Here is a 27,498-nt window from a genome sequence, read left to right on the forward strand (position 1 = left end):
AGAAACATTTCTCTGCCACATTGCTTTCTGAAAAATATTGTGTCCGTGTGATGTTGTTGAGCGAGTCAGAACACTTAGATAAATCCCAGGGGAGCTTGATTAGTGGGCAGAAGATAGGGGAAGTGATCAAAGGTGCACAATAAATTAGTTCCTCACAAAGCTCTGTGATTTATCACATGGTTTCACAATTTATCAAATGACTATCACCTCCACAGGCAGAATATTTACAGAGATACCATAGCACAAAAAAGATTCAATCCCCAAAGCTGAAATTCTAGGGTTCTGTCACCATCAAAGCTTGTATTGGGGTGGAGTTGATGATGGGAATACCTGACTCTACAGGGTTCATTAGACACTGCTGTGTAGCTGTTGGAGCTGAACTTCTGTGAGTTACCAAACCACAGGGAGAAACTTTACCTAGTGGGGTCATTGTGTCATTGATTGGGGTATGTCATACGTACAGAAACTGACATAGAGAGGACAGGGAGCACCTACATGAAAATGTTTATAAGAAAAAAATGCAAACCATCCAACAGATAATTTTCAATTATTAATTCAAATAGATAGATGAATAACGCTCCCTCTCTTGCTAACTACATTGATTCCTTATAAATGTCACTACAAAATATGTTAACATTTACCAGCCCATGTAAAAATGATCTACTCAGTTTTAAAATCAAACTATTTTCATAAAACATACCCATCTTTTAAAATATGCCTGATTTTAATTAAATCGTAAGGCACAGATTAAAGCTTGTCACTATATTACTTTGATGAATACCCTTCACATGTATTGCTCCAATACACATAAAGAATTGGATCCTTTACCTGATGTATGCCTCAAGAGCCACTGAGCAAATTTCAGCTCATCAGTTTAAAATGAAACCAATTTAATTCTGCTTGACCAAAAATCTATGTCTATTGTTCCAAAACCTGCAATCACCTTAAGGTATATTGCAATTGCAGTGTAAATGGATCAGCATTATTGGTGAAAGCCCACTTTGTTTGAGGAAAACAAAACCGGAATGGATGGAAAAATAAAAACAACCATTCTTTGCATGCCAGAAGCAGTTTACAGCAGATGGCAGCAGGGCTGCTATAGTTGGGGCTTAAAAACTGGCTGCTGCAATCACGGATGTAGACAAGGGTCAGAAGTGAGCATGTTAGTTTTGACTTTTGTTTACTTAGCTTGGGATTTTCCAGTTAATACATAGGTTCACACAACCACATAGAAGACAATCATGGAAGTATTAAGGGTGATCTTGTGATCCTTACTCAGGCAAAACTCATACTTAAAGTCCCATTGAAACCTTTCCTGTATTGCCAAATTTTGCAATTTTATTGAGGATTTTGCAATATACAATATTTTGTTTAATGCCTCAGCTGCTTGAGTTATATCATGTGATACAATCATTGGAGTAATGTTTTCATTCTCATTTATTTTTAAAGGAGGCTTCTCGCCCTCATGATTGGAAGGAAAAGCTGGGAAATGTGACTGCTAAAGACTCAGACAGCAGGAAGCAAATAAGAAAAAAACCTACAATGTGTTTAAAAAAAAAAGGCATGATATCTTAGGGCAATCTCATGATTTTTTAGCGTCTGACTCATGATTTTTGAAAACTCAGGGTAGTTAGTACTGATCTTCATTGAACTTAGCGGGAGTTCTGCTTCAGGATCAGGTTTTAAATCTCTTCACGCTCAGAGAGAAATGTGAAATGTAAAATTCTGGTATGACATCTGAAACCAAGTAGGCATTTTGTGAGTTGTGATTACTGTAATTGCTGTTAGGGATTGACTTATTATACCTATCAGCTACAAACAAAGTCTGTGCTAAAATATTCTACTCTTGTAGTTACTGCATCTTCCCACTCATACCTGTGACCCCTTGTTTGCTTCACCCACCTGTTACATCCTTTCCTTTACATTGTAAGCTCTTTGAGGCAGGATTTATCATTTACTATGTATTTGAGCAGTACAATGGCTATGGCCTATAGATGTTGTTATAATATTGGGGGTGGGGTGAATTTTCAATGGAGAGGAATTAGGCACCCAACTCCCAATGATTTTCAATAAGATTTGGGCACCTTACTTCCCTTTGAAAACCCAAATTTAAAAATTAATAATATTTGAGGTATCTGTCATCATTAAAACATCCAATGCTACCACATGATATAGCCTTTAAACATGCAAAACTCCCATTTAGAGTAGACTCTGAAACTAAATGTATTTTTAAGACACTTAGACCTGATTATTCCTGTAATCATGCACATCACAACATGAAATACACATTTCATGGAAGTATTGTCTCAGTCTTGTTATAACATATATTGCAGCAATTAGAGGTGGGCTAGAAAGTGCATGTTGTGCCAATTTGAACAGTCTACTAGCATTATTGAATTAAAAACATTTATATAAATATTTAAAATATCCTTTTTAAAATGAATATTGTAATCTTTAATTGAATTAATATCCCTGCAAATGAAGCAAATAATCCTTAATTGATTTGATCATTTACTTCTATCAGCTCATTTTTGTCTTCAAACATGCACCAGCTTGTAATAAATAATGTAATCTTTCATTAGCAATTACTGTCTAGTTGCCTATTTTCTTAACCTAATTAATTTAATGATCGAAAGGTAACTTTCCTTTCTGTGCATTATAAAATGCTCGTTTAAAAATCAAATATTTATGTTTGATTTTTTTGCAGAGACAATGACTATGTTTATATACAGAAGAGAAACAAAGCATAAGAGAGGATAATAAACAAAGGAAACAGCCATTAAAGGCACGTTTTCTGCAAGCAGTGAGATGTCTTCAACTTTCACTGACAACAAGGGGAGAGGAAAGCATACAGGACCATGTCCTCCAAAGGTGATATTAACAAAAAAATCATTTCCTGTACTGTTATTAACAATCTTAGATTACTGAAACAAACAAACAAAAATAAATTATAATTTATGCTTTATTATGTATAGCGACTTTTTACATTTCTCTGAGCCTTGGCAATGAGAACATTTCCGTTGTGTTTCTTGTCAATTTTTAGTGAATTTTGCTTTCAGATTCATATGCATTGCTATTACAAATAAATAAAGTTGAAGTACATTAGGGCTGTTGATTAATCGCAGTTAACTCATGCAATTAACTCAAAAAAAGTAATCACGATTAAAAATTAATCGTGATTAATCACAGTTGTAATTGCACTGTTAAATAATAGAATACCAATTGAAATGTATTTAATATTTTGGATTTTTTCTACATTTTCATATATATTGTATTCTGTGTTGTAACTGAAATCAAAGTGTATATTATTTTTTCTTACAAATATTTGCACTGTAAAAATGATAAACAAAAGAAATAGTATTTTTCAATTCACCTCATAGAAGTTGTGATAAGTAAAGTGGGGGGATAGCTCCCTTTAATGGACACTCATCCAGCCAGTTAGCTGTAAAATCCCTCTTGGTAGCTGTTCTTTACTTGATTTACCTGTAAAGGGGTAAAAGTCCCCCAGGTAAAGAAAAAAAAAGTGGGTACCTGACCAAAAGAGCCAATGGGAAGGCTAAAACTTTTTAAAGGAAAGAAACTTTCCCTTTGTCTGTTGTTCTCTGGGCTGGAGGGTCAGGGCAGCAATGCTGTAAGCAGCTTAAAACAGGTATGATCATAAATCATCAGATCATGCCTAGAGCTACTTATCTGAACTCCAAATGTGTAAGTAGATCAGAATGTTTGCTAGACGTGATCAGGTTTATTTTCTTTATTTTGGCTTGTAGGTCTCCTCTGTGCTAACACCAGATGCTTTTGTTTGCTTGTAACCTTTAAGCTGAACTCCCAAGAAAGCTGTTTTGAGTGCTTAAATTTTGTAACTGATTCTTTTAAGATCTAGAAAAAAGCCTAAGTTCCAGATATATTTTTTCCCTTTTCGTTTTTAGTAAAATTTACCTTTTTTAAGAACAGGATTGGATTTTTAGTGTCCTAAGAGGTTTGTGCATGTTGTTTGATTAGCTGATAGCCACAACTAATTTCCTTTGTTTTCTTTCTCAGCTTTTCCTGGGCGGGGGGCGGGATGTTTGTGAAAGGGCTTAAGGGTACCCCACAGGAAGGAATTCCCAAGTGCTCCTTCCTGGGTTTAAAGGGGTGTTCTTGCATTTGGTGGTGGCAGCGTTTACCAAGCAAAGGTCAGAAAAAAACTGTAACCTTGGGAGAGTAATAGAAGCCTGGAGTGGCAAGTATTAATTTTTAAAATCCTTGCGGGCCCCCACTTCTGCACTCGGAGTGACAGAGTGGGGATTCAGCCTTGACAAAAGTACTGTAGTGCAATCTCTTTGTTGTGAAAGTGCAACTTAGAAATGTAGAATTTTTTTTGTTACATGACAATACTCAAAAACAAAACAATGTAAACTTCAGAGCCTACAAGTCCTCTCAGTCCTAATTCTTGTTCAGCCAATCGCTAAGACAAGCAAGTTTGTTTACCTTTACAGGAAATAATGCTGCCCTCTTCTTATTTACAGTGTCACCAGAAAGTGAGAACAGGCATTTGCATGGCACTTTTGTAGCCAGGATTGCAAGGTATTTACGTGCCAGATATGCTAAAGATTGATATGCCTCTTCATGTTTCAGCCACCCACCATTCCAGAGGACATGCTTCCATACTGATGTAGCTCATTAAAAAAAAAAGTGTTAATTAAATTTCTGATGGAACTCCTTGGGGAAGAATTGTATGTCCTCTGCTCTGTTTTACCCACATTCTGCCATATAGTTCATGTTATAGCAGTCTCAGATGATGACCCTGCCCATGTTGTTTATTTTCAGAATATTTTCACTGCAGATTTGAGAAAACTCAAAGAAGATACCAATGTGAGATTTCCAAAGATAGCTACAGCACTCGACCCAGGTTTAAGGATCTGAAGTGCTTTCCAAAATCTGAGAACGATGAGGTGTGGAGCTTGCTTTCAGAAGTCTTAAAAGAACAACACTCCGATGCAGAAGCTACAAAACTTGAACCACCAAAAAAGAAAATCAGCCTTCTGCTGGTGGCATCTGATTCAGATAATGAAAATGACCATGTGTCGGTCCACACTGCTTTGGATTGTTATCGAGCAGAACCCGTCATCAGCATGGACACATGTCCCTGGAATGGTGGTTGAAGACAGAAGGGACATGTGAATCTTTAGCGCATTAGGCACAAAAATATCTTGTGATGCCGGCTACAACAGTGCCATGAGAACACCTATTCTTACTTTCAGGAGACATTGTAAACAAGAAGCGGGCAGCATTATGTCCTGAAAATGTAAACAAACTTGTTTGTCTGAGTGATTGGCTGAACAAGAAGTAAGACTTGCAGGCTCTAAAATTTTACCTTGTTTTATTTTTGAATGCAGGGTTTTTTGTACATAATTCTACATTTGTAAGTTCAACTTTTGTGATAAAGAGATTGCACTACAGTACTTGTATTAGGCAAATTGATAAATACTACTTCTTTTGGGTTTTTTTACCGTGCAAATACTTGTAATACAAAATAAAAATAAAGTGAGCACTGTACACTGTACACAGCCGTAATGTATATATAATGATACACACAGATAAGTTGCATCAAAAGTTATTTTTAACCTAAATTTTGGGCCTGATTTAACAAGATAACCTTCTGTTTCCTTGGTTATATAACCATCCACATAGCATTCCAAGTTCCTGTTCCCACAACAACTTGTGACTTTCCCTTACACTTTGTTCCACATTTGGACCTCAGCAGACTAAGAGTTATGGTTTAGAGGCACATTGTGAAAACCAGTTAGTGATCATCTGAATCAAATGAACAGTATGACAACCTTTTGGCAATGTAAATCTTTTTTTAGGCAGTTACAAACAGATTGGGTGACCAGATGTCCTGCTTTTATAGGGACAGTCATGATATTCAGGGCTTTTCCTGATATAGACGCCTATTACCCCCCCCACTCTGTCCTGATTTTTTACACTTGCTATCTGGTAACCCTACAAACAGAATATGACAAATGTAAAAGAGTTTTATCTGCTAAAGAAATGTTCTATTAAATTATATTTTTCTAAAGCACGGAGTTTGAATATTGTGACACAAGGTATGTGCAAGACAGATGATTAAAGTGCTTAATGAACTCACTCCACCCCCTTTTTTTCAGACAATCAAAATTTTCCACACAACAGAAAGAGATCCTGCCAAAACCTGAAAGCTACTAAATGTATCACTAAATTGACAAAGTGCAAATAACCTCAGCAAACAGTAAATAACATTCTCTGACTTAGAGCTTCAGTCTTGGAGGTGCAAAGAGCTCTCAACTCTCCTTGAAGTTAATACCTGTCAAGATGCATCATGCCCTTTAAGAAAGTGTATCATACTGTTATCTTTGAAAGAAAACTCTAGAGTCTTAATGCCCTCTTTCCCACCATCTCCTACTGTCATCTTCATACTTTCTTTCATGTTGTTCCTTCAGCTTGGAACTCCCTACTATATTACAGGGACCAATGAGCCACACTATTTCATTTCAATTACCTCTTTAAAACCCACACTTATTTGCTGAAGTCCATCAGTATTACCTACCAAAGGGAAAAGTGCTGTTTAAAATCAACAATTGTATCTCTAGAACAGATGCAATTTTGGAAAGTCCAGACACACAAAGAAAGGAAAATATTTGGAAAGTATATATAGGTTGACTAACCTGACCAATAGGTTCTTTTGTAGGGGTCTTTCCTCTTCTGACAGTGCTTGTGGCCAAAGTGGTGGTAGTTTCCATAACTGACGTGGACATCTCAGACTGCATTGCTGTGGCGGTTGACTCAGTTGTCATAGAAGAAGGCACTTCACCAACAAGTCTCACATTTCCTTCTATCACGATGTTAGCATCATTTTCAGCTGCCATATTCAGAACTTTCAAGCCATTGTAGTAAAGACCAGAGAGTTGGCCTTGGAATGGATGACCCTGTTCTTTGCCTCCAATTTTTATGGTTGCTTGGCTATTGAAGATTGTAAGCTGACGCCCTGTAAAGATAATATTACATACATGCAAAAATGTTGATTGTGAACTCTATACTCTAAGAGGATGATTAACAAATTTGCATGGGGTGAATAATGAGAGCAATAAACTATAAGAGAGTAATTAGACTCATAATTCATTGCTTTTTTAATGAACTGTCCATGAAATGCATAACTATTGAGAAATATTTGTAATTTCTTAATTTATGTTTTGTTTTTTGCTAAAAGGCCAATCAAGTATATTTATAAATTTGTTTAGTGTTGCAAATAAGAACAGATTGTCCTCCCTTGTAATTACATTTTGCCTTTTTATGTGTGTGTCAAGAATGAAAAGTTTCTAATTCCTTAAAACTACTTTCCACCATCCACCGACTGTCAACATTTCAAGGATTTTCCACACCAATATAACACCTGCACTATAGCTTCTTAAGTAACTGGGTGTGTGTATATATATATATATATATATATATATATATTACAAAGACATATATATACACACACACACACACGGGTTCGCGTGTGTGTGTGTATCTGTGCAAACCTTTTTACTAAGTCAAATGAAGTCTAATTTTAATGAATATGTTCTAATGCAGTAATTCAGATATCTGTCATATGTCTATATATAAGTGTATAAACTAATGTTTCCTTTTCACATCTGAATGTTTATTTTTCTTCAACATAAATACTGAAAAGAAATGCATGGTTCATCTCAGAGACAAAGAATTCAAAAAAAGATGTCTGATTGGCTTTCAGCAAGGCAATCAATTAAAATAAAAAAAGTTTTAGATGTAAAAGCGGCTTCAGGAATGATACAAATACCAATGGAGAAATCATGGCACAATTCCATTAAACAGAGAAATCCTCAGCAACAGTACCATTATTATTAAACAGAATATTTACTTTAGCAGATTGGTTTCTGCTAATATAAGCATGCACACAACTTTAAGTTCTGTTTTAATTAGTGTTTGTTCCAAAATCCCCTTAGAAGGTTGCAAACGTTAAAGGGACTTCATTTTGATTGGCAATTCATAGTGCCCACTATTTAAGATACCTACAGTTTAAACAAAGATTTTTTTTTTCAGGACCATAATGAACATATCATAACTACATATATTTTTAGTTAATAATTTAGATGCTGGAACATGTAATATAATCTATGAATGATTTATAATTTGTGGTTAATGTTTGCTATGAGTACCTTCATAGATTGAGTTAGTGGATTATATTTAACAGTCCCTTTAACCTTAAGTTAACAGGGTAAGATTATTAAACAGCTGATACTTCTAAAAATGTGTAGAAATTATTATACAAGGTATGCAAATATTACTTTCTACATTTTACTGTTTTAAATTTGTTTTAAATTTAGTTTTACTGAAAATTTATTTTTATGTTTATTAGTGTTACAATGAAGTACTACTTGGTTATGTTCAAATTATTTTTTTATTTGAAGTTTTAATCAATGTTTTTTACCTTTGTCGAGTAGCCATTCATCAACTACTCGACCAAGTCGATATGGAATTCGCTGTCTAGCAATCGCCAGGCGCTCGTTATCATTGTTTCCTTTAAAGTTTAAAGAGACATTTCATTGGTTAAAATCTGTAAGGTCAAAGGTTAAAAGTTAATACTTAAAGCTTGAGCTATACAGTTGCCACATGATTTTTTGAAATTTGGAATTTTAAAAAGTGGTACCTAGAACATTTCATGTTTCAGACTTTTCATTCATTCATTTATTTTATTTTAGCAAACAAAATTATTCCTATGTTAATTGAAAATTAGAAATCTTCATTTGAGCTAGGTTATTAAACTTATGTTATAGACAGACCCAAAAAACAAATTTATACATCATATAATGGCTTTACAAAAAATGATCATTGACTTCAGGGTTTTGTCTTTTTTGATGTTTCTTATTAACTAGTTAAACATGTTCAGGTGAAACAGATTTATTTTTCAAAAGACATCCAACCTCTTTCTCCAGGTTAGTCATTTAAAGAAGAAGAACACAAGCTTTAACCAACATCTATGGTACACTTACACCTGCTGTATAGAAATATACCTGACAAAACTTATTTTCTAGTAAAAAAAAAATACATTCTCATTCATTTGATTTAAATAAATTCCAGAAGTTCAAATATGTAATAGAGAACAAATCCATTATTTTTACATTTTAACAGAGCCCAGTGACAACATATTTTACTAAGGAACATTAAGGCTTTGACAAAAGTGACTTCAGTGGTTGTCTATAATAATCCTGTATCCAAAATGTGAGGTGTTTAAAACTTTAGCCATATTTAGCAGGGGTTCATACGCTTAAAGCTAGCCAGAAGGAGAGACTGTGAAGTATAAACTTCTCTAACTTGCAAACCTTTCCTGTCCCCATTCTGCACAGAGAATTCCCTTTGCTTTCAGTGAGGGCTCTGCCGTAGACCTCTGTAGCAGACTATGGCCCCACATGATTAGAAATATACCAGCCTGCTACAGATAATTTGAGGATTGCCTTGAATATTCATTTGTAATAATTGATCGGTATGCTTTCATTATATAAGGTATATCAGAAGCATTTTATCAATTTCTATACTATTTTACAAAAAATTTACTAGGAAAATGGTGAAACCAAATGCTTTCTTCAATATAAAGTGCTTTTTGTTTAGATTGACAATACCTTTTTGCCACATGCATTGATAGAAACACATCAGTTTAAGTACCAGAGAAGTGAGCAAATCCAAAAGACTAAAAGACAGTCATTCCTAACTGGGGTCATGTTCCATACTTGTACTTATTAATTTATATGTGCAAACTTCTATTGACTTCAGCAGGAGAAGGATTAAGCCCTGTGTTTGAAATGGTAGATATAAAGCACTAATCTCAGAGGTGTTGCAACACCTCGAATTGGAGCTCAGTACCTGGCAGGATCTTACTGCAAATTATCAATGAAAAATATTATCCAAATTGAAGCACCCAGTCCCTTAACCTTTACTCAGGTAAGCAATATCTATGAAATCAACAGCAACATTAATAAAGTGAAGGATTGGATTTTACTGTAGCCCTGGAAACAAAATCAGTTTCCATTCCAACAAGTAATTTTGGTTTATTTATTCTCCTCTTCTGTAAAACAGGCTATGACTTACCATGCTTCCTGTCTGTTTTGTACAGTTTAACATGGTTATCATTCAGTGTGGCTGAATGTACAGCATCATGTTTTAGAAATTACCCCCTTCTTTACCTTCTCTTCATTATGCCATGTAAACGTCTATACACACTCTGATATTTGAAGAAAACACATCCACATATTATTCTCCCGTGACTTCAAATACTTTTTGTACAAAACACTTCTGTTTTTTTCTTTTAAAATGTTTCCAAAGAAAGGATGCTATAGAGCAAAAGATTGCATTTTATTTTCATAACTTATCTTCATGCTGTTGTGGACATTCAAAAAGTGGAATTTCTTCCTGTAACCTTTTAACATTCCAGCTCTTCATCCTGGGCCTGAAGCTGCATTCTTTGTATACCTCAAACTCCTCACGACTTCATTGGAAGTTGGAGATGTTCAAGGAATATCTGATGAAGCCTCATGTGAGCAACATGTGGAAAAAGGCATGTGGATTAATTTCTTCTGTCTGTCTGTCTGTTTTTCTGCATCTCCATTTTTTTCATCTTTCGTAGTAATAGCGTATTGATTGATGTTCTCTCATATATCTGACCTAGCTGGATTTTCTTTAATCCTTGCTTATGTTTGGCATTTTTGAATGCTGCTTACATGGTTTTCATAGATGCCTTATCAATTGATTAACTAAATCAGTGAAATTATATCCTATTTCCATGAATTTTCCCTTGCTTCCACACTTAAAACCTCCCACCATTCATACATTTAAAATATTCTACCAAATCACTTGTAATAAAGGTTAGATTGTCAAAATTGAAGGTTGTGAACACTTAAGACCAGATTCACCTCCCAATAAAGTCAAATCAAAGACTCTCAAGAAGCTAGATTGGTCTTTACTCATCAAACAGTCTCATTCATTTCCATGGGACACTTTATGTGAGTAAATGTTCCCCAATGTGAGTAATAGCCTTAATGAAGAAACATTTGGAATTTTATAATATGGGCAGACATATACTGGATATCATTTAATGGAAGGTGGATACCAACTCATTTATTTTTAACTTGCTTTCTAAAAGCTTATTTCATTTTAAAATCTTAGCAGTATACAGTGGGTGAAACACTGTATCCCATTATCATGTTGTATGATCTGCAAATTATGCTGTAACCTATCTGCAGCAGCCATGCACCCTGGGAGCTAAACACAAATGAAAAGTAGGGTAATAACCATTTGCCTTGTAAAGGTCAAATATAAAAATGATTGCTGATTACTTTAGCTCATCTCTCAAAAGAGTAAAAGTACATAGTCAAATGTATTTTGATTTGGCCTTAGTAGATTAGTTTAAGGTTTCTTAGCAGATATTACAAAACGAAGGGCTAAAGGGAAATGGTGTGGAACTTATCAAACTTTAGTTTAATGGAGAGTGCGTAGGTTTAGAGCTGAAATAATTAATACATATATTGGTGACACAAATAGTAAATTAAAAAAAAAAGACACCATGAAATCAATCAAGAAAGTTACAAATGATGAAATGAAAACAGCGTAAAAACAAAATAAAAATCAGGCATATAAAAATAGTGATGGATACACATCTCTTTATCAAATGTCTCCTGCTGAACAGTTAGGGTCAGAGTCTGAGCTGGGATAAATCCCCCTGAACTAAACAATGCTATACAAATGTAACCATCTGATAGGAAACATGTTACAGTCTGAAACATTGTTTTCCCCAGTTGCATTTATCTAAAAAAATTCAGACACATTTTTTTGTAGTTTTGTTTACTGGTGTACTGAACAACATTGAATTAAATCACCAAGTAAATTCCCAAATAAAGTTATTTGTATGCTATTATTCTCTGAATAGAATTCTGGCTTTGAGTTTTTATACCTGTGAGCCTTCATAAGCATTAAGAAATGCTGAAGAAATGCTTTTCAACAGTAATTCACTGGAATAATTTATGTGCATAAACTTTAATTTTAGATAGGTCTTTGAATATCTAGCATAAAATGTCTTGCTGATATAGGTGAGACTTCTTTGATAAAAATAGGGGAGAAAAATGACCACTCAAAGTATGCACTGTGACATTGTCCAGTCTGATTGAATTCTAGATGGCTTAATTCTTCTACCAAATACACAATATTTTGTCACACTGTAGTGTATTAATTCTGTACGAACAGGTAGACTTCAAGGGAATAACAGTAATTTCAAAGAATCAAGGTACGCAGAGAGGAGCAACAAAGGTCAAAACTTTTCATCATATCTAAATCTTGTGGTGAGATTGAGAAGAAGCAATCCAAAAAATCTTAATCATACCTTTGCATCTACAGGTCAGTGGGGACAGGCTGACTATGTGAACTTCACTAATGTGTATTTTGTCTCCTCCCGATTTATTATATTTTCAGTGCTGAAGTGTAATTCTATTTTGTTCTCTGAAATAAAGGTGTCAGTTATTGATGTGAAATAGCAGCATCTTTGAAAGAGAATAAGTAAGAAGGCTGAAAATTGAGAGTCTGTGAAGAACAACTTAAAGGGTAGAGAATATTTTGTTTCTTTGTAACAGCCCGTTACTTGTCAGACAAATTCACCCTATTAATTACAGTGAGCTACTAGGCAAATAAATAAAATGGGATTATAAAGAGAAATATGAACCCTATCACTGTTTTTGGAAAAACAAAATCCTTGACTTGCTTGCTAAGTGCCTGAGTCTTATGGCAAAGCTCATCTGGACACCAGTGGGATGACTAGGAGAATAAGGGCTGAGACTGATATTGTCTGTTCAGCTAACACAAAAGGGAAAATCTGTCAGAAAAAGCTGAGGGGCATGACAAAGGGTAGTGGTGGATCCATGGCAGTCTCCTGAAAAAGTCTCTCAGCCCCCAGTTTATAAGATGCTCAATACAGTTACGGGGCTAGCCTATGGGATAGGGGCCATGCTCTAGTGATGGCCACTGGTAGCTTGTGCTAAAGTTATCCTGATTATTAAAATATGGGTTAGATTTTCAAAGGTGTTTAAATCTAGCTACTAATTTTGCCATCATGGCTACAATCAACTGAGGATGCAAAGGATAAATTTTAAACCTCTAGCTATCTGATCTGTAATAAAATTCACATTCACAATTCATTGTGCATCTATAATTTGACACCCACAAACAAAAGAAGGTGTGATATTGCAAGCACTATCAATTGCAGGCACACGTGTCTAACTATGTGGTATGAATCTGAAATTGTAACACTGGCAGTCACATTAACTCACATGGTAACACTGCACTTACATGTGACTCTGTGGACAACAAAGCAGGTGCAATATTACAAGACTTGAAAAAAACATATATTTATGCATTCAATGCTATTATAACAATGCAAATTGGGTGCTTGCTGTAAGGTATATTCAGAACACAGTGCATTGCAAGCAGCCGCCAGCTCATGGAAATTCTGTAAAGGCTTACTAGGATTCAGATGAAAATTTAATTAACCTTTTTGAGCCTAATTTAGTGAAGTGAATGAGTCTGACCTAGTGAGCAAAGTTACTCATCTGTGTAAATATTTGCAGGATTGGGTCCTTTAGCATGGGACATGCTTTAGTTATTCCACACACCTGCTTCTTCCAATGCAATTGCATGATTGCACACAACATTCGGGGGAATCTAATTAATATCCTCAGCTAGCCCCGCAGCTTCCTAAAGTTAATGTGGTCTCTTCCTGAAACTGTCAGGTCCCTGTCTGCCCTCAGGCACTGAAAGCTATGTATCCAAAAGATAAGTTTCCTTTTTCTCCAAAGCTTAAGGGAAAGCAGATGCACGTCTCTAGGATATAATGTTTCTTCCTGTGGGCCATCTTGAACTGACCTGTCAATCAGCCAGCAGAGACAATTCAAGGGACAAGCAGCTCTAAAGTTAGTTAAAGCAAGTGCAGCAAATAAATAAAGTCCAAATTCTACAATGCTTGCTCACTTAGGATAGTATCTTTCTCCTCAAGTAGCCCCATTGAAGCTAATGGAACCACTCATCTATTCAGTATGAGTAAAAATGTCAGAATCTGGTCCTAAGTAAATAGATGGAATAAAATAAAACACCAGTATGTGGCTATAGATGGGACCTAAACAGACAAATAAAATACATTTTAAAAAAACTACTTATCAGATGGACCAGTCTTCACTCTGAATTTATTAGCATGAGCTCTCAAACTCCATGATCATGCTATACAGCCCTGTTCAATGGAATAGTTTAATAAAGAGAGCCACATGTATTGATGCTGAATAGCCAGATAGGATGCACTATAGACACTACAGTGTCTATCAGATATTTCAAATTAAAAACATACCTAGAAAATAAGATATTGAAGGATGTTTCCCCTCCATTTACTTATTTATTGCCATAATTCCCTATGATTTGTGAAAACATATGAATGTATTACCAGTGCTAACCTCTTACCAGTGTTTTAATTGTGTGTTCCAGGCAAGGGGAGTGTTCAGAATTTGCTCTTTTTGGTGCTTTACCCTCAAGAATATATCATTTTAATAAAGAGGCTGTCTAAATCCTTTCCATTTGTCCAAATGCCTTCCTTCCCTGAGACATTTGAGAAGCAATTCAGGCAAAACAGAATTCTGTGCCCAAAGATTCATGATATTGCAAAACCAAAACCTGGTCAATTAGGATTTTGCAAAACCAAAAGCAGTACCACCCTTGATTTTACCAATTTCCTATCAGAGTATCACAGATTTCTATGGTGCTTTTCACCCTAAAGCATCCCCAAATGCTCGATAAAGAACAATAGATACCTAAACAGAAATTACTTCACCCACTATAGTGAAATATAGCCACCTCTGGGGTGGAATACAATGGCTTTTTGGCAGCATAAAAAACTACTACACAACACTACTCAGCAGAAAGCAAAGAATCAGATTGGGCTGAAAATGTGCCCAGTTATTTGACATACTGAAACAATGAGATTTGTCACTTGGTTGCAATTCCATATTACCACCACTGACCTTCCAAATAGTACTTTAACTTCTTATGTTCACATACAGGCTCTTTGCTTCATGCTTGCATATGAAGTGGGCCCTCATCTTAGACCATATTTTTAAACATTTCAAATGTCATCACTGCAAACTCTTATTAACCTTTTGGTACACTGCTATGAGGTGTGGCAGCCTCTTTGGCTCAAACCAGCCACCTTCTGGTGTGTGTTTTGATTTTGATATATTTCCACTGGATTAATTAGTGATTAAAGTAACAGTGTGCTCTTCCTGAGTCATGTTTCATCAATTATGTGATATCTTCCTTTGTTTGTCTAGTGCTCAAACCTTAGTTTTCAGAGGTTGGTGTATTATATCAAAAGCAAGCAAGAGATGATGAAAAGCAACAATGAGATAAGAAAACATAGGGCCTAGTCCGATAAATTAAAGGTCACATTATGTTATCAAGCTTTCTAAAAAGATCCTTTGTACTGACTATGCAGCATTTAAGAAGCTAATGTTGTATGGCTGGTGCTAAAATACGCAGCAAAACAGATAGGAATCATTAAGGAGCAAGATTAACCTATAAAAAATGAATTGTTACAAGTATAGTACCATGTCCCACATCATCCTCTGAGTGACATTTTGCAGTTCTCTAAGGTATTAGGACTCTGGACTGTTTCTAAATCATAATGTCACACCACAGAAGGTTGCCTTTCCTATAGGACTTTATCCATAACTCAACTACAGACTGTTTCTTATTCAAAGTTTTTCAATAGCTGAAAAGCAAAGAATAACATCATCCTTGTCTTCAAAGGCTATTTCAAACTTATTGTCCTTAAAATTAGCTAGGATTGAGATAGTAACCACCAAACATGACAATGGAATGTCACCCGGGTAGCAATCTCATTTCACATTGGCAGAGAGCTGTTATACAGAATGTCACTTGACAGAAATAATACTCACATTATATAACTTAACAATAGCAAATGAGAAACATTGTGTTCAACTCTTATTTTATGTTCCTATCAATCAGCGTCCCCACGATTATCTCGTATTCAAGTAGAAGTCATCAGTAAGTAAGAAAGATCTTATTAACTGCACACAAGTCTCCTAATTAAGTTTAACTGTATTACAAGTGCTAAGGACAGAATATGACACAATTGTTAGAGGGTTATTGCTCGTATTGTCAAATTGTATTATGATCAGTGAAAAAAATATTAAAAGTTGCATACATGTGTGTATATATATATATATATATATATATATACACACACATACACATGTATGCAACTTTTAATATTTTTTTCATTCACTGATCATAATACAATTTAACAATACGAGCAACAACCCTCTAATAATTGTGTCATATTCTGTCCTTAGCACTTGTAATACAGTTATACTTAATTAGGAGACACACACACACACTCATACATTATTTCTGGATCATAACATAAAATAATTTCAAATGGAAAAATTAATTCCCAGTGGCAAACATTCTGCTCTCAGGTTGCACAGTTTGTAAGTGAGAACAGAATTTGGCCCTTAGTTGTATTAAATAAAGCTACTACAATTGAACTGGTCTAGTAAACTATGTTTAGAAGCAACACAGGGTTCTGTGAACATTAGTGCAGACACGTAAGGCATACGGTAATTTCCCTATCATTACATGATTAGTGACATAAAAATCAAAAGAAATCCAAAATAATCAACCCTAGCTAACAGGGAATAAGATAAAGTGGATGCAATTGGGAAAATGATAAATGTCGGTTCTATTTTCTTTCAAGATGCATGTTAATGGTAGTGAGTTAGACACCATTATTCCCCAGTGCACTGGACCATACCGGTGCTTTGTCACAATCATTACATCTGTCCTAAACTGTGTCAGCTCATTCTCCAAGAGTTATGCATGATTACACACAAGCCAACTGAAACAACAAAAGAGAGGTCATTACTTAGACAAGTCCTTGCAAAGTAAAAAGCCAAAGGCACCCATAATGATAGAAAATGGCATTTAGGAGATAAAAATCTGTTCCATGTCAGCAGCACAGCAAAAGAACTACCCTTTGGCCAAAGCAAGTTTTAGACTTTCAGCTACGTCTAAAAGTGGCATTTCAATTTGTGTATTTATGCCTTCCAGATATTTTAGTATAAAAGAATAATCTGTTTCAAATGGAAAGGTTTAAACTTGTACACACTCTTTTTTAATGCTTTTGGCAAGGTATAGCAACAGAAACTGTAAATAATAGAAATAGATGCTCGGCAAGATAAAAGCAGAGGAGTGCTTTAGTAGTGAAGTACTATAATGAGCAGTCCACCATGCATTGGTCTGGGAGTCACCATGCAAATGGATGGGAGTCACCCAGCACTGATTTACTTTTATTTGCTAACCAGTGAAATAATGCTGGTTTCCTACCAAAAAAAAAAAAAGAAAAAAAAATGCCAATAACATTTTCCATATCAGTTCATGTGTGGTGTCTACAGTTCTGGTATGTTTTATGAAGTGTGATTCATTTTTTTCATCTGTGAGAACGCATTTGCAACTAAGGAAATATTTATCAGTCTGATTAAAGACATACATTTAGGCCTCAAATCTGCAAGCTGCTCCATGCAGATGAATCACTTCACAGCCTCCAAGAAGCCTTATTGTCAGGGAGGGATCTGTCCACAAAGAGCAGCTGGTGGACGAGGGCTTTTGGGCTAAATTCTGTCCTGAATTATACCCTGTGTATAGTAATTTGGTTCTCATTTACTTGTAAGCCTTACTTACTGCACCCCCTGTATTCAGACCCTACACACTATTGTATTGTACAAAATATGCCTCGTGAGGTATCATTTGAAAACTAATAACTCACTGGTCAGTAATATCATGATGAAATGTATGTAGCAACATGATATGTAAAGTTATTAGTATATTAGTATAACTTTACATATAATGTAAAGTATAAGTAATGTTTGGTATAAAGTTTCAGTACTGTAAGTAAGTAATGTTAAGTAGAAGCTGAAATTATAACTGAAATGTGGTTACTGGAGAGGTCTGGGGAGTGGGCAAACCTGTTTCCTGAAGACAAAGGACAAGACATCCTCACAGTGGGAATGAACTTCATCTCGGGATAAACCTCAGGAAAATGCATTTCAAAGGAGGACTGGCCTATAAAGCAAGGGGCAAAAACACCCCAAAGTCTCTCTCGCTCTCTTTTACTAAGAAGGCAAAGGATATAGCCATTTAACTTTGGGAGAGATCTTGACTTGAAATTCGGTCAGCCCTGTTGCTGGGAGCATGTGGTGAGGATTTGATCTTGAATCAAGTCTAGTTTGTTAAGTTTTAGCACTGAAAAGCATGTTATCTTTAGTGACATTTCTGACTTTAATGCCTTCTATTTGTACTCATGTAAAATATTCATAGATTCATAGACTCTAGGACTGGAAGGGACCTCGAGAGGTCATCGAGTCCAGTCCCTTGCCCTCATGGCAGGACCAAATACTGTCTAGACCATCCCTGATAGACATTTATCTAACCTACTCTTAAATATCTCCAGAGATGGAGATTCCACAACCTCCCTAGGCAATTTATTCCAGTGTTTAACTACTCTGACAGTTAGGAACTTTTTCCTAATGTCCAACCTAAATCTCCCCTGCTGCAGTTTAAGCCCATTGCTTCTTGTTCTATCATAAGAGGCTAAGGTGAACAAGTTTTCTCCCTCCTCCTGATGACACCCTTTTAGATACCTGAAAACTGCTATCATGTCCCCTCTCAGTCTTCTCTTTTCCAAACTAAATAAACCCAATTCTTCCAGCCTTCCTTCATAGGTCATGTTCTCGAGACCTTTAATCATTCTTGTTGCTCTTCTCTGAACCCTCTCCAATTTGTCCACATCTTTCTTGAAATGCGGTGCCCAGAACTGGACACAATACTCCAGTTGAGGCCTAACCAGCGCAAAGCACAGTGGAAGAATGACTTCTTGTGTCTTGTTTACAATACACCTGTTAATGCATCCCAGAATCACGTTTGCTTTTTTTTGCAACAGTATCACACTGTTGACTCATATTTAGCTTATGGTCCACTATGACCCCTAGATCTCTTTCTGTCATACTCCTTCCTAGACAGTCTCTTCCCATTCTGTATGTGTGAAACTGATTGTTCCTTCCTAAGTGGAGCACTTTGCATTTGTCTTTATTGAACTTCATCCGGTTTACCTCAGACCATTTCTCCAATTTGTCCAGATCATTTTGAATTTTGACGCTGTCCTCCAAAGCAGTTGCAATCTCTCCCAGTTTGATATCATCTGCAAACTTAATAAGCGTACTTTCTATGCCAACATCTAAGTCATTGATGAAGATATCTCTCTCTGTAGTTAAATAAACTTGCTTTATTCTTTAATCCAGTGTTGTGATTAAACCAGGCAGTGTGATAACTCCATTTAAAGAAGCAAATGGTTGTATACTGTTCCCTTACAGGGGCAAGGGACCTAAAATGGACCTGAACTGTCCTGGAGGGACTGGACCATGCAGAACACACATTTTGGAGGAAAATTTGAAACTGGGAGTGTGTTGGAGTCACCCTGCAAGAAGAAATCAAGTTTGTTGGAAGCCAGAGCGTGGCTGGTGTTTGCTGAAAGGCTGCTAAGGTCAGAACTGCTAGACCACGGTTGTGGCTGTGCACAGACACTCAGGGTATGATCCGCATGCTGTCAGACTGTGAGCAATCCAGGTGGGAGCTACAGCAGCAAAGTGGTGTTAGGCACTAGTTTCTTAGGTAGGTGTTAGGCATCTTACATAGGTGTTCAGCACTGGCTCCTTCAATAGGTATACACCTAGACATGCTCTGCAAAGCTTGTTTGAAATCCTCCACCTCACTGTAATTTTTCCCAGACAAGATTTTGGTTTGAAAATGTTTATGCTTCATTTAAGACTTTTTTTTTGTGGGAGGAGGAGAAGGGGCAGGGAGCAAGGGGAAGTTAGAAAAGGCCTCAGAAGCTTGGGAATTAGAGAGCATGGACATTTTATTTTGACTTGAGATTTGTATTAAAAACAACATTGGAAGCTATCACAGTGAAATGGCCTGAATTTCCATGTTAAAACTTCTTCTCCTGTAATTATGCTTGGAAGGATGACATTTTTATCAGTAAATGTTAGTAATAGTTGATTTCACCGTACACACACAAACTGATGAAAAAATATTCCCATCAATAATAATCAAAATTTACAGATTGGCTAAGTAAGAAAAATGGTGCTTGAGAACTTATTAGAGTTTGATTTAAATATATTTACTTTTATGTATTTTGTGTTTTAATGGTCAGAAGTATTTAACCTTTTTGAATCTCAACATCTACTGCCATTAAATAATTATCGTCTGACCTTCAAATAATATTCTGTAACTGTGAAAATTTAAATAGCTAAAAATAGAAAAAAAGCTTAAAAATAAACATCATTATCCATCAAAATTTTATATATAAATTGAATTTTGCCAAGCCTTCCTATAATACTTCCTAAACTGCAGGCCTTGGGGAGTTATTTTTTAGGGGGAAAGTGAAAAATAACAGTCATCACCTTCCTGAGAACCACATGCAGATTGGACCCACCATGGGCAGGTGTTCTTCTCTGGAGGAGGGACAGCTCAGTGGTTTGAGCATTGGCCTGCTAAACTCAGGGTTATGAATTCAATTCTTGAGGGGGCCATTTGGGGAACTGAGGCAAAAAATCTGTCTGGGGATTGGTCCTGCTTTGAGCAGGGGGTTGGACTAAATGACCTTCAGCAGTCCCTTCCAACCCTAATATTCTATGATTCTCTGCAAGTGGGGCAGAGAGGAACTTTGTGGGGAAAGGAATCTGTACGGGGTGGTGGGAGGGAACACAGACAATTGCCCATGTCTTGTTCTGACCCTGGGATCTGAACATACATTCCCCCCAAACAATCTAGGAAATTCTTGGAAAGTGTAGAGAACAATTTCCTGGAGCAAGTGCTGGAGGAACCAACTAGGGTCAGAGCTCTTCTTTACCTGCTGCTCACAAACAGGGAAGAATTAGTAGGTGAAGCAAAAGTGGATGGGAACCTGGGAGGCAGTGACCATAAGATGGTAGTTCAGGATACTGACACAAGGAAGAAAGGAGAGCAGCAGAATATGGACCCTGGACTTCAGAAAAGCAGACTTTGACTCCCTCTGGGAACTGATGGGCAGGATCCCCTGGGAGAATAACATGAAGGGCAAAGGAGTCCAGGAGAGCTGGCTGTATTTTAAAGAATCCTTATTGAGGTTGCAGGAACAAAGCATCCCTATGTGAAGAAAGAACAGTAAATATGGCAGGTGACCAGCTTGGCTTAACAGTGAAATCCTTGCTGATCTTAAACACAAAAAAGAACCTTACAAGAAGTGGAAGCTTGGACAAATGGCCAGGGAGGAGTATAAAAATTTTACTCAGGCATGCAGGAGTGAAATAAGGAAGGCCAAATCACACTTGGAGTTGCAGCTAGCAAGAGATGTTAAGAGTAACAAGAAGGGTTTCTTCAGGTACGTTAGCAACAAGAAGAACGTCAAGGAAAGTGTGGGCCCCTTACTGAATGAGGGAGGCAACCTAGTGACAGAGGATATGGAAAAAGCTAATGTTCTCAATGCTTTTTTTGCATCTGTCTTCACGAACAAGGTCAGCTCCCAGATTGCTGCACTGGGCAGCACAGCATGGGGAGGAGGTTACCAGGCCTCTGTGGAGAAAGAAGTGGTTCAGGATTATTTAGAAAAGCTGGATGAGCACAAGTCCATGGTGCTGAGCATGCTAAAGGAGTTGGTGAATGTGATTGCAGAGTCATTGGCCATTATCTTTGAAAACTCATGGTGATCGGGGGAGGTCCTGGATGACTGGAAAAAGGCTAATGTAGTGCCCATCTTTAAAAAAGGGAAGAAGGAGGATCCAGGGAATTACAGGCCAGTCGGCCTCACCTCAGTTCCTGGAAAAATCATGGAGCAGGTCCTCAAGGAATCAATTCTGAAGCACATAGAGGAGAGGAAAGTGATCAGGAACAATCAGCATGCATACACCAAGGGCAAGTCATGCCTGACTAATCTAATTGCCTTCTATGACAAGATAACTGGCTCTGTGGATGAGGGGAAAGGAGTGGATGTGTTATTTCTTGACTTTACCAAAGCTTTTGATATGGTCTCCCACAGTATTCTTGCTGGCAAGTTAAAGAAGTATGGGCTGGATGAATGGACTATAAGGTGGATAGAAGGCTGACTAAATTGTCAGGCTCAATGAGTAGTGATCAATGGCTTCATGTCTAGTTGGCAGCCGGTATCAAGCAGATTGCCCCAGGGGTCGGTCCTTGGGCCAGTTTTGTTCAATATCTTCATTAATGATCTGGAGGATGGCGTGCACTGCACCCTCAGCAAGTTTGCAGATGACACTAAACTTGGAGGAGTGGTAGATACGCTGGAGGGTAGAGATAGGATACAGAGGGACCTAGATAAATTACAGGATTGGGCCAAAAGAAATCTGATACGTTTCAACAAGGACAAGTGCAGAGTCCTGCACTTAGGACGGAAGAATCCCATGCACTGCTACAGACTAGGGATCGAATGGCTAGGCAGCAGTTCTGCAGAAAAGGACCTTGGGGTTACAGTCAACAAGAAGCTGGATATGAGTCAAAAGTGTGCCCTTGTTACCAAGAAGGCTAATGGCATTTTGGGCTGTATAAGTAGGGACAGTGCCAGCAGATCGAGGGATGTGATCATTCCCCTCTATTTGGCATTGGTGAGACCTCATCTGGAGTACTGTGTTCAGTTCTGGGCCCCACACTACAAGAAGGATGTTGAAAAATTGGAAAGAATCCAGCAGAGGGCAACAAAAATGATTAGGAGACTGGAACACATGACTTATGAGCAGAGGCCGAGAGAACTGGGATTGTTTAGTCTGCAGAAGAAAAGAATGAGAGGGGATTTGATAGCAGCCTTCAACTATCTGAAGGGGGGCTCCAAAGAGAATGAATCTAGACTGTTCTCAGTGGTGGCAGATGACAGAACAAGGAGTAATGGTCTCAAGTTGCAGTGGGGGAGATTTAGGTTGGATATTAGGAAAAACCTTTTCACTAAGAGTGTGGTAAAGCACTGGAATGGGTTACCTAGGGAGGTGGTGGAATCTCCTTCCTTAGAGGTTTTTAATGTCAGGCTTGACAAAGCCCTGGCTGGGATGATTTAGCTGGGGATTTGCCCTGCTTAGAGCATGGGGTTGAACTAGATGACCTCCTGAGGTCCCTTCTATCCCTGATATTCTACGATTCTATGAACAAGAGTGGGACAAGGAACCCACTTAAATAGCGATTTAGGCCCTGATTCACACAGCACTTAAACACGTATTTAACATTAGCCTGTTAGTAGTCCTTTTGCTGAATCAGAGCCTAAACAAATCTTCTCCAGGCTGCTGATCCCTCCTCTGGTGGTTCTAGAGGGCAGTAGGAGTAAGATAGTCCTGGACTGTTTGGGAGCCAGAGTCGAAGGCAGAAGGGCTCAAAGTGAGGTCTTGTATGCAGAAGGCCCTGACCCCCAGCAGATGATACAAGGTCCTCAGGTTCTTATTACTGAACCTCTTGCCTCAAATCCTTTCCCTTGGGAGAGGCTACTCTGTATTAAAAGAAGTAAAGCTAAATTGCAAAGGTAAATAACCTAAAGTTAGGCACATAAATCTATGCAGGCACTTAAATCAGTGGCTTCATTTTCAGAGTGAATCTGTGATGAATAATTGAAGTACAAAACAGTCTGTATTGAACCATTTAAGTCCCTGTGAATCTGCAAGGAAATATTTAAGCAGCAGCCAATCACCAATACTTTTAATTTTTCCCTTTCTTTTACAAAATCCATTTCCAAGTGCATGCATTTAAAAAAAAAGGTGGACTCTGCTCCTCCCTTAAAATACTTACAAAAGTTAAATAGGAAAATGAATAATCTGTGAAAGAAAATGGCTCTGCTGATACAATTTACAAATCCACTCTCTCTCAGGAAACTACTTGACCTTTTTAACAATAGATTGAAACACAGTATGTTAAAGAAATTAGGTAAGGATATTACCATCTTCCCTGCTTTATAAATTCAAGTATCTTTATTAACACAAAGCACTAATGCATGATTAAAATATGGTACAATACGCTATTTAAGTATTAGGTATTTTTATTTTTAAAGGCTTGGTGCTAACTATGATAAAATATTAAATAAACACATAGCTCAAACCAGACAGTATATTAACAGATAAAAATGTGCAAGATTCTTTATTAATAATATATTAATGACTTTCTTGGTTTCATAAATGTATATAGAACTCACAGGAAAGACCATATCCTATCATCGATCCACACTCATAACTTCAAGTGAATTTATTGGCTTGAAATCAATAACTAGCCGGCACAGTTTCAACGTGGTAAACTGTGAGTTATTCTGATTATTCTCATTGTTACTAATGCATACACATAGATGCTGCTATTCCCTTATACAAAACTGAACATTTACACTCAGGATTTTATCTAGAACTTAGAAATCAATGTTCACGGCTAAGACTGAAATATACCCACTTAAGATTTAAAAGATCATTAAAGGTGGGTTGCTACTATCAATAAAGCAAAATATTAAATACCCATTTTTGATAAAATCAGAAGGCCGCCCCATTTTGATTTGTGTACAGAAAATTCATGGTCATTCAGCCTATGGAGTGATAGCAGGTAACAAAGGTAGAGGGACAGAGGAATTCTCTTTGGCTGAGTCCTTTTGAGGTGGTGCTTATTCCTCTTAACAAGACTTTGACTTAAACCTGCAGATGAGAATTGAACTATTTCACTGCTTATTTTAGAAGAAACATTAACCTACTTTGGGATTATGAATGTGACTGGGTAATATTTCTGGTGGGGGATGGGGGCACAAATTGCACCTACATACTTTCTTTACAAATTTGGCTTCTGCACCCACACCTTGTCATTTCCTGATTTTGAATAATTAGCAGTGCATTCTTAACATTCTCTTAGAGATAGACAATTCAGTGGGAAATTGCATGAGACAATTGCAAGACTGTGACTCTAAGCTGAAAAGCACTTGGGGATAAAAAGAGCTGTAAAGTAATATTATATCCTATGCTCTGAGATTTTAATAGAGTGCATGCCATATACAATCATCATTAAATGAAACCTTTAGCATTGTGTGTCCTTTTGAACAGAGCATTTATATTTTTCTGGAATTATCCCTCTCCCTTTTAGGCAGCTACCACCCTGAAGTTATAAATAAAGTAGCCCATTATTACTAATCAGTTTTGTATTGGGGAAAATCAATTTTGCCTTTATATGTACAACTTTTTAGTTTCATATTCAACTTTTTAGTGCCCACTAAACTTAATGCAGCACTAAAGACAAAAGTTTATAGGTCTGATTCAAATCTCAATTACACCAATTTATCTGTGCAATTCCACTGCCTTTAATTGAGTTGCTCCAATTTACATGGGTGAGAGACGAGAAACTGGTTCACTGATTGTAAAGAAATAGTAGTAATTGTGCCTCTGGTACACAGGTGTATGTTAAACCTCTACATACACTTTATTGGAGATTGGGCATTATGCAGAAGAAGAATAAGAGCATTTGATCAGATAAATCACGGAAGCCATCTATTTTTTCCTGATGGGTGGGATATGCTGCCAAAATGACCCTCTAGTTCAGAATAACTACTACATCTTACTTTGAATCAAGGTAATTTACTCCTGGAAAGATCAAAAAGAAGAGCCAGGCTCACAATTTTTTTCCAATATGATTAAATTAAATATGATTAAATAATGCTGCAGAATTTTTTACAATGGAGTTGTCATTTTGAAAACATGGTAAACTAAAGGTTCTGGAGGTCACCTTTCTAAAATATGCTTTTCTTGCTTAACTGGCAAGGCTTAAGACTGTGCCAAGACTAAATATGCTGCAGTGGAAGCAGCTTGATGTAATGTAAAGAAAAAGAGTCAAGAGTAGCGTAGCGGTACAAGAGAGAGGAAGCTGCATGGTGCGCATATGCATGAACACACAAGTGAGAGATGAATATCTTCATGGACCCCTGAGTAACTTAGGTTAGGTCTCTTGAAATTTTATCTGGGATAAAGAAGAGTGTCATTTTGCCTATTCTGATATGAATTATATTGCCTGTTTTTGAATTAGTTAGCTTAATAGAAGTTCTTGACCTGAAGTCGTCAGGTATCATTCTGCTGTCACACTTCACAATACCAGTAAAATATAACCAGGGACTCATGTACAAATGTGACCAAAAAAAGAACACCTCATATCTGGGGGAACAACTCAAATACAATGTCATTATAGATTAATTAATTTTGTGTTTCATATTTTAGATAAGAAACTGTTTGGCTGAAGGGCTCACTGATTTGTGCTGTCCTGAGAAAGGCTCAGGTCTCACAGCAACCTGACAGTTGCTCCAGGAATTAACAAAAACTATCTCCATCACAAAAGTGACATGTTTAATTTGGGTAAAGAGTGCATCTATCATACTGCTCTCTTGCATACTCTATTGGTTGACAGTGGAGCAGCATTAATATAAGTTTTAGTGCAATCTGTGTGCTCTCCAATTAGGTAAGTGGTCTAGAATTAGGGTCAAAGGCCTAATGCTGCAAGTCCTTACTAATGTAAGAAGTCTTTACTCACACACAAGAAGTACCACTAAAATCAATGGAGAATAGGCATGAGACAGGGAGTAGGGAGACCTGTGTTCTATGACTCACTGTGTAACATCGAGCGAGCAAGCTAAAGATGCAACTGGAAAATAGGGATAATGATATTTACCCTCCTTTGCAAAAGTGCTCTGCTTTTCACAGATGAAATACACTATCTAAATGCTAGCTTGTATTATTATCTACATGAGTGCTTAGATGACACAAAATTCAATATGATCAATTAAGTGACTACAAATTTGCAGAATGAGGCCCCCAAATCTATTCTCCTTTTCACACAAGTGGGCCCAATGCCGTCAGTGTAAATACTCATGCGAGTAAGGTGAACAAGATAGATGAGGCCAGGCTGAAAGGATAGAGAAATAGAGCACTATTTCATGAAATAAATAAATAAATAATACATCTGGGGGATTGGCATTGGTCTATAATTTTGTCCTGATGCCTGTGGCCCTCATATAGAGAAAGCAAATTATCGCAGAATCAGTGTCCAAAATATACATGTGTGTGTAAGTGAATCCAAAAATATGAAGAAAGCTATAAGGTAACTAAAAACATTTGACAAAATATTTAGTATTGTATTTTTCTTTTCATGTATGAAACTCTTCCAGATTTGGCTAAGTAATTTTAATGTACCCTATTGGGTTTTGTAAATCATGCAATGATGAATTAAATGTGAAAATGTGATGGTAAGGACATTAAACAGATTACTGCTGAAGAAAAGATTCTCCACATATGGCTGATACTTCAGGCTTTGCTGTCTGACTTA

The 27,498-nt window shown here is 36.8% G+C and overlaps 1 protein-coding gene across 19 annotated transcripts in view; it reads right to left on the reverse strand.

Annotated features, from left to right (window-relative positions):
* Nucleotides 1–27,498, reverse strand: part of NRXN1 (neurexin 1) — a 1,267,446-nt gene that overhangs the window by 181,768 nt on the left and 1,058,180 nt on the right. For 10 of the 19 annotated variants that reach the window (XM_050951741.1, XM_050951740.1, XM_050951749.1 and 7 more), the window contains one exon: nt 6,684–7,003. In XM_050951741.1, the coding sequence (XP_050807698.1) occupies nt 6,684–7,003 (320 nt within the window). Of the gene's footprint in view, nt 1–6,683; nt 7,004–8,467; nt 8,558–27,498 lie in introns of all 19 variants that reach the window. The other 9 variants (XM_050951747.1, XM_050951734.1, XM_050951730.1 and 6 more) reach the window with 1 other exon arrangement.

This window comes from Gopherus flavomarginatus, chromosome 4, assembly GCF_025201925.1.
Source record: "Gopherus flavomarginatus isolate rGopFla2 chromosome 4, rGopFla2.mat.asm, whole genome shotgun sequence".
In the NCBI taxonomy this organism is placed as follows: Eukaryota; Metazoa; Chordata; order Testudines; family Testudinidae; genus Gopherus; species Gopherus flavomarginatus.